General features: G+C 47.1%; 1 protein-coding gene across 1 annotated transcript in view; it reads left to right on the top strand.

Moving 5' to 3' along the window:
* The first annotated feature begins 574 nt into the window (after nt 1-574).
* HHIPL1 (HHIP-like 1) overlaps nt 575-8,686 on the top strand; it is a 47,738-nt gene continuing 39,626 nt past the window's right edge. The window contains exon 1 of the mRNA XM_009998033.1: nt 575-837. Within this exon, the coding sequence (XP_009996335.1) occupies nt 575-837 (263 nt within the window). The remainder of the gene's footprint in view (nt 838-8,686) is intronic.

The raw sequence follows: 8,686 nt of genomic DNA, 5'->3' as shown, positions 1-8,686 counted from the left end.
GCCGCGGGCCGGGAGCGGTGCGAGGTTTCCCGCACATCTCCGCTGCCGCCCCCCTCCCGCCACGGGCTTCGTCACCGGAGCCCGGCCCCGCTCCGCTCTGCCGGGCTGCCCCCCGCCCGGCGCCGCCGCCTTTGTCCCCGGGTCCCTCCTGCCTCGCCGCCAGAACCTGCAGGTTGAAGGAGCATCCCTGGCGCCTCCCTCCCCTGCTCCTCGGGCCGGCATATCCTTCCGACCGCGGCCCCGTGCTGTGGGAGAAACCTGCCCTGAGGATACCGCTTATTCCTCTGTGAAATCTGCCCCCGTCCTGGTGGTCCTTTCTGTCGGGAGCAGGAGTGCTGGCATCACTGCACACATTGGACAGAACCCGGTAAAGGGTTCAGAAAGTTCATAAAGTGGATTTCCTAGGAAACATTTAGGCACATTTCCTATATCCTTGCATAATATCCCCTGACTTTTAGCCTAATGCACTTTTTCTTGGGCTACACTACCTCTCAGTAGACTGTTTTTGGCTAGTGTGTCATTGCAAAAAGGAAAGATACTCCAGGCCAGAGCGGTGCTGCCACCTATTTCCTGCATGGGTATCCTTAAAAAGCTCCAGGGAATCGCTAGCTTTGTGTTCCTGAGGAGTCCGGGTAAATTGTTTGACTCCAGGGTTAAACCGGTGCAACCTCAGCTTCCTGACCATGCTGAAAACCTGGTCAAGACATCCTCCTGCTATGAAGAAACATCAAATCTGGTGCCAGAGTGTGGGATGCAGAGCAGATGGCCTGTTCATGGAGGGAACATCAGAATGAAGAAGGATGAAGAACCCTTTTGGTGTTATCTCCTGAAGTCTCAGTCAGTTAAGCTACAATTTCTTGGATGTTTTTCTGCATAAGTCTGTTGCTCCTTGGTTTCTGAGCCCAGATATACCCTTGGCAAACTAAGGCAACCACCTGTTCTTTGGTGAAGCAGAACAGCAGGACTTCCCTGCTCCTGGTGGTGTTCATCCCTTCCACGGCTGCTGCCGGCCCTTCTCTCCCAAAGTAACTTTATCCTTTTACTATCAAAAAGGTAGGAGGGTCTTAAGACAGAGCATGGACATTACTTGTGTTCATATGGGATCTGCAGGTGATGGTAACACGTTGCACAGAGATGAAGATGTGAAGAGGACAATTCTGACCTAGCAGGTACCCAAACCAGGGCAGTTCCCTAGAGGGGAGAGCACGGCGCTGTGCAAGCCAGCAGTGAGGCTCCTTTGCTCCCTGCTGGGGGGACCCCTCAGAGCAGGTGGAGCAGCAGCCAGGGCTGTGCTCTGACCTGGGAGCCCACCTTGGCGGCAGAATGTGCAGTCCCAGCCACGGCCAGTCAGTTCTTTCTGGGACAGCCCTTCAGGCCTGAAAAACAGCAGGTGTCTGTGCCAAGAGGTCACTGCTTCTGGGGTCTGGAGCCCCTCTGACAGGCCCCAGATGCGCCATGGCCAGTGCAGTGTGTGATCAGGCTGTGCCCCATCTCCTGCTGCTCACCACCCTGATCCAGGCCACCAGAAGATAACCTGCTCTGCAATGGGACGTGCTGCCGCTGCTCATGGCTGCATCATGTCTTGAAGACACCCAGGCATTTTCCAAGCCAAGCCTTTTATTTACAAGGCTTTACTCACATCCTTCCCCACAGGAAGCAGAAAGTACTTCTCCCAGACCCTCCCAAGTAGTGATCTGACTAGCAGATCCGCAGCTGCCGGTGGAAGAGCAGGAGGAGCCTGCAGAACAATCGTTCCTTGCTAACTGAAGTCAACAAGGGAGAAGTCTCCAGCTGCTACACCAGAGACACAGGTGCAGCTCCACAGTGGTGGTGCCCAGTCCAGTCGGTGTATTGCTGAACCTCACTGATGTTTGCTTCATCTTTCCAAGCAAGGCTGTTTTTTCTAGGTAAAACCTTGTACAGTTTGAGCTTTACTGATGTTTCTGCAGAAACTGAGCTCAGTAGACAGGGGGGCTCCTCAGAGGAAGTGAGGAGATTAATAATAGCCATAAGGGAAGTCAGTGTGATGATTAAGACTTGCTTTCAGTACTCTGGAAATGCCTGTACTTTTGGGAAAGTTAATGGTACAGATCCACCCTACCACCATCCACAAGGGGTTTGCTGTCGTTCTGGTGCTCAGGTGGCCATTGAAGCATGGTGACCTGCTGTGCTTTGGCATCTGGAGTCCTGTATGCTTTGAAGGTGGCACTGAAGTTTCTGGGTGCCCAGATAGCATCTGGTCCTGACAAACACCATTAGCAACAAAGAGAGAGAGAGATGGGGTCAGCAGGTTTGCATGAGCAAGACTGAGTTGGGTGGACACTATGCATTGTTGCCTGTTCTGCTCCCTCGTCTTCCCCTCCAGGCGGACATTGCATTGCAGGAGGGGAAAATCCCTTTAGCTTGGAAAAGCAAGACAGCAGTGCTAGAGTAGAGAGGTGATGAGGCTTGGTGGTATCAGAAAGGGTCTGGCCCAGGTGATCTATGGGCAGGTGGATCTGAGGGCTGAGATGAGGTAGATTTTTAAAGTGGTTTGATGACTTGGGAAAAGACTAGATCAGTGTACAGTTTTATGATCAATAGCAAACCTGGTGTTGCAAGCAGATTTTTAATCAACACAAATAATGCATAACACTGGAGTGATTTTGGTGGGTTTGTGGTTTTTAGGTTTAGTGAAGAAACCCTGTTTCCTGCTGGCATTCAGAATGCCCTAAGATTTCCCTGTGGTAATTTAAGATGAAGTGTAAGAGAAGCTGGTAAACAACATACTATGGATTCTTTCTGTTATGTTTGGCCATGGGGCCTTCTACAAGATGCCAGTGAGAAGCACTTTTAATATGCATGTCATCTTATGCTTTTGATGCCCATCTAAGACAGCATCAAAGCCTATCCCCTGCATAGAATCAAATGGACACTTCCACTCTCTTCAGTCAGGGATGAAATTTTAAAGTGAATTATTGCATTATACGAGTTTTAGACAGAAAACAACCTACTGGGTAAAATTGCTCTTGATGTTAACTCCTGAACTCAGCAGGTGACACAAAGAATGAATTTGGTCCCTGGTAATAGCTGAGTGATACAGAGCCTCATTGAAGTCTTACCAAAGCATTCCCTCTACAGGGCTATGTGAGTATTACAGAAGACACTCTATAGCTCACGTCTGTGCTACTGCTTCCCGCCCCCCAAAAGAGGGGTGGTTCTCCCACAGCCCACGCATCAGGTGCGGGAGCGGGCACAGGGTCAGGAGGAATCCAAGTGGGACTCTCCCAGGACCTTGCTTTTCCAAGGCAGCCTGGGAAGCACGCACCTCTGCGTGTGCATCCAGGCCATGCTCTAGTTTACACATGCTGAAGACCCATCTTGTAAAACATGTACTCCATGAATAATTTACATGCATTATAAATCCTCTGTGCCATTGGTATTTTCTCATAAATCAGCACCAAGCACTAATCCTTGAGTCATGTTTTGAAATACACTGTCCAGAGTGCAACAGTGGCAGCTCTGTTTTGTGTGACAAAGCTGTATGATAACAAAAATGTGCAACGCTCCTATCTGTGCTATCAAGATAGGTACCTCACTGCCTGATTAAGCAGTATTTTCAGCTAGAACATTTTTACAAGTAGCAGCTACCTGAAGAACCATCTTGCATCATTCTTCCTTCCTTCTCCAGATCAGCTGAACCTTCCCCTGAAAAGTCTTCCTCCCTCCACTTGCCCATTTGGGTGAGCTAGGAGGGAAAAGCAGTCTCTTAGAAGATTATACAGCACTCTGTAATGCTGGCTTCTGGCAATGTAACTGGGCCATCCAGTTCACTTACTTCACTTAAAAGTTTCTTGAGTTTCACTTATGAAAGTAGGATGTATTAGTGGAAGGTTTCATCATATGTCCACAAAGCCTTTTTATTTTGTGCCCTGAAACTGGTAGTAAAATTTTACTAGTAGTAAAATAAAAAAAAATGCATCAACTTGTTTAAAAGCCTTCAGGATATTCAGATTAAAATTAGGGTTGTTACCAGCAAATGTTCTGCCACGCCAGAAAAACAGGTCCTCCAAAAGGCATAAGCAGTAGCCTCAAAACACTGTTAGAAAGAATAACATCCAAACTGGAGACAAGGGAAGATAGAAGCTGGTCCTTGAAGCAAGGAATGGGAGGTGTCTGTGCTTAAGATGTGCCTTGAACTATAGCTATTTGCCAGTCCCATTTCAAAGTGTCCTGCATTCACCCAAGAGGTCTTCATGCACATATTGGGTTTAGAACTGCTCCATGCAGGCACTCTTACAGGGCTGTTAGAGCCATACCAAGTCAGATCTCTTGACTTATTGGCAGCTACAGAATAAACATACATGATATGTTTGAATAAAGTAGAAGCTCATAAAAATCCCCTCACCCAAAGTGTTCACCAAAATCTCATTTTTGTTGGAGTTTCAAACAATTTCTTGCACTGCAATGGAGGTTGGTTTTTTTTCCCATCATTCCTAATCTGCATTTTGGTAAAGGACTGGGAGCTGAATCCTAAGAAGCAATAGGCATATGCTGCTCCTAGCTGGGAGCTGCAGGTGATTGACACTTCCCAAACTCATACATAATAACTATAGCAAAAATGTCACTCCTAGTTAAATGTGTGGTGGGGATCCAACTTCATTGTGCAGTCAGAAGGCTGCGTAAAATATCAGATGTTTTTTTCAAGTGCAAAGAAAAATCCCCAAACTCCTCTTCAAACGTTTGAATCACCAGGATTGCCACATGCCTGTGAACTGAGGCCATGTGCCAGTGAGCTCAGTCACCTCCACTGCTATCATCAACCAAAACGGAGGTACTGTTGAGACCTTGAATCCAAGTGTGTGTCAAGAAATAAAAATTTGACAAAACTTCTCCTGAATAGGTAAGAAATCAGCCAGTAGCAGAAACAGGGAGGCAGGCAGACTGGATCAGAGAACTAGCCCCTCTATTGTCTCTGCCAGTGGCAAATACCAGATGCTTATGAGAATACTGTCAAAAACCTGCCCATAGGGTGAGTTTCCTCCTCTCTGCCATCTGGTACTGCTTGGCTTCTTCCCAGAAGCATTAAGGTTCACATCCCTTCCAAAAATATTTACCATCCTATCTAACATGGGAAGAAGGCCAGAGATAGCTTGATACAACTTTGCATTTTGTAAATACTCCTTTGTAAACACAGATGATGCAACAAATAGGTGGGAGAAATGGAAGATAAGGTTTTACGTCTGTCTTGGCACCATAGAACTGCACTCCTCAGTTACTTTGACATGAGGTTACATCCAAATTCAGCCCTGAGTTACATGCAGAGCTCACAGGAGAGGTCTTGCTGTATCTGGGGCCTGTGACTTGGTCCCTGCAGTCTGCAGATACTTGCAGGAGGTTGTTTTGCAAGACAAAAATACCACTCCCAGGTTTTAGTCATGTCTTTCCTGGATGCACAGCACCCACTGGATGCACCCTGGATGCACTCATTGCACAAAGCCCAGGAAACTCCTGGGATTTAGGCATCATTTAAGCCACTGGTGGTTTAAACCCTGGCTTCGCCAAGACTATATTTATATTACATGGTTGGTTTTTTTTCTCTCACTGCCTGTATTTGTGCTTTCCTTGTGACTCTAACAACCCTTTGCAGATATTTTAGGTGTGTCTGAGTGCAGTGCCATGTGTGACAATGAATTGAGACCAGTTTCAACTAAATTATCTTTGTCATCATTAGTTTAAAAACAGAAGAATAAATAATACAAGGATGGAAAAATATCAGCCCTGTTCCCAGGGAGCATTCAGTTTTTGGGTGAGTGGCTGTAGACGATCAGCCTCCAAGCTTGGCAGGTTGCTCCCAAGCAGCTCATGCCCTGGAGGATGTAGCAGCGCCCCTAGCTGTTCTGGGCTCCAACCCTGTCACTCTGCTCCAGGTACCTCCTCCTTTTCCCTGGCACAGCTCCGTGCTTGGGCTTGGCACTGGTGACTTTGGTACAGACACCTCACTATTCAAGCAGATGAGGCCATTGGTATTAGCAGCATGAGGTCGATGAAACCTGAGTGGTTTTGCACCAGAGAAAACAGACTATGTAACACTATCCCATCTTCTTTATGCTCTTATTTCTCATTTCCAAATGAATAAATGACCTCTTAGCTATATTGATAAACCAAGGACATACAAATACCCCATTTTATACAATATGCTAGGCCTGTTCAGTCAGTGTTTAGCACTTCAGTAAGTGCTAAAGTGTATTTTCTGCTTGAAAGACAACAATGCTGCTGAGGACTCAATTTTGCCTTTTATAGCTCACTGAAGCCACTGGGATTTTATAGTAGATGAGAAAGGAGAGTCATGCCCTAAAATGCTGACACCACTTCTGTATATCATAGAGATACCTGAATAATTCATAGTGTCAAGCAGCGCAAGTTAAAGGAACAGCGGCACAAGCGACACATCCAGTTTTAGTGTGTCTTATGCAAAAATACAAACTCCTGTAATTTCTTCCTTACACAAAACCCCTCATTGGTCTTTCCAAGGAAGAAATATGAGAGCGTTGCAAGATGTGGGCTGATACACCAAACACGGGGATTTACGTGGCATCAGGCACATGACCCTTTCTCTTTGCCTTGTGTGCTATTTGAAACAAAACAAAATAAAATTAGGGACAATGTGTCCTTACCCTGAGATCATTCTAAAGCAGAGACCTTGCAGAAGACCCTGGGTTGCTGTCGCAGGTCTTCAGGCTATGGCTCCCTTTCTGTTCCTGATAACCACTGCCTTTCAAAACAATTAAGTCTAAAGCAAAGGCTGGAGATAAGCTGTGTATGGTGCTGGTGCCTCAGAGATCCTTGTATTCTGAGGATATTTTGGATTGAAGCCAGACTCAGTTTTTTGCAGAGGGCCCTCATCCTCACACCAAACTGAATGAGTAAAAGCCCTCCGGGAAATCATGCTTGCAATTCAGATATAAATGTAGCACTTCCAGCTTGTCTCTTCTTGTGCAAGTGAAAATAAGAAATCCCCTGGAGTTTGCAGATTAGTTTTCTACTCTTCACTTCCATCCCCTTAGCTTGGACCTGTCACCCTCACTGGGTCTGATAGGTGTGGCTGGGTGCTGGGGATGGGATGGGGTGCTTTGCAAACATTGACCCCTCACTGGCTGCACAGGTCAGTGCTGGGGGCTGCATGATGTTCATCTGCAAACTTGAATCCATTTTAGACCTCCTACCAGGCACTTGTCTTAGTCAATACACCATCTGGCTCAGTGGAAATCCCTTCCCTGGCCTGGGTAGCCGCAGCATTTCCTGGTGGCAGGTGACCCTGCTACCTTTCTGTGTTCTACCCCTGTCCAGACAGGGACATGGTTACCACTGAGGACACCATCTGAATACAAAGCAGAGGCAGCACACCACACTCTCCCACTGGAGCTCAGGGGAAGCCCAGGTGGCAGTAGGGTAATCAGATTGCCAAGGTGAGGCTTGGTTCCTTCCTCAGCTGGCACTGCCAGTCATTAGTTCTCCTGCAGCCCTGTCACTGGTGTGATGCTGCTTCGTGCTGCCTTCCCCTCGGCTCGGTGGGTTACCTCACGGGTCTGGCTGGGGCTTTTCAGTCCAGCCAGCAATTTGCAGTGCCTTTGTATCACAGCTCATGCTTCACAGAGGGCTTGTTTACCTCTGCTCCAAACCCTGCTGCTCTTGCCTACCCACACCATTGTCCCTGGCAATCCTTGTTGCTACAGAAGTAAAACTCTGAAAGTGAGGAATTAATTGCCTTAGGGCTCTTAACGTTTTTAACAGTGCAGGGATAATCTGTCAGACCCAGGAACCAATCTGGTGGTGAGCAGCCAGAGCAGAAAAGATCCCCATCCTTAGGATGTTAATTTTAGTCTCTTCCCTTTGTTTCCAGAGCAGGGAAACTTGAGGATTCATGTTTTGGGTACAACTCACATTCTGCTCTGCAGATACTGCTTTAAACTATGATGTACATTGATCTTGATAGCATGCAGGATGTATCAGGCTTAATTGATCAGTCCTGCTTGCACATTTGAGCTTATTTGCCATACTCCCTGCTTTGCCTTCATTAGAAGTAAATGTGATGCTGAGAAAGTTTCCAGAATTGACAACTCCGGAAAGCAAAGTTCCAGCTGAACAGACAGAATCAAAGCAAATTTATCACGCTCATGTGCTTCCTCTGGTTTAACCCCATGTGATTTAGGTTGACCTTATTGCTGGGATCACCAACAGCATCACCCATGAGGACCAGCCATATGAGTAATGTTGCTCTGGTCTGGTCACCTGCCTGTTAAAATGTGCAGTGGCTTGAACAACCCTCCTGGTGCTTCTCTCTGGGCCCTGTGGACTTCTGCTCTGTGCTGACTGATTTAACTGGTCTGCTCCTGAGCTGGGCTGGCCTTAAACCCATGGCTCAAGGTTAGAAAATAGAGCAGGGTGGTGCCAATGCTGTAATGCCTACAAGGGAATACCACACACCACCACCAGTGAAAGACTGGATCCAGTCTGTCCATAAAGATTCCAAAGCTTTATCTTAATGGTACCTACAAGTCTGGCTTTGCATACTTGATTAGAGAAACAGTCCCAAGCAATGTATTTCTCTGTATTGAGAAAAACAGCAGTTATGGCTGTACTTCTACTTTGTTTGCAGTTGAGAGACTGGCAGAGGAAGTTGAAGGAGAGAGGCTGAGGGGAAAAG

Source organism: Chaetura pelagica, unplaced genomic scaffold (genome assembly GCF_000747805.2).
Source record: "Chaetura pelagica isolate M959 unplaced genomic scaffold, ChaPel_1.0 scaffold354, whole genome shotgun sequence".
NCBI classification, from domain to species: domain Eukaryota; kingdom Metazoa; phylum Chordata; class Aves; order Apodiformes; family Apodidae; genus Chaetura; species Chaetura pelagica.
Note: the sequence above shows the minus strand (reverse complement) of the source record. Positions and strands in the feature narration are given on the sequence as shown.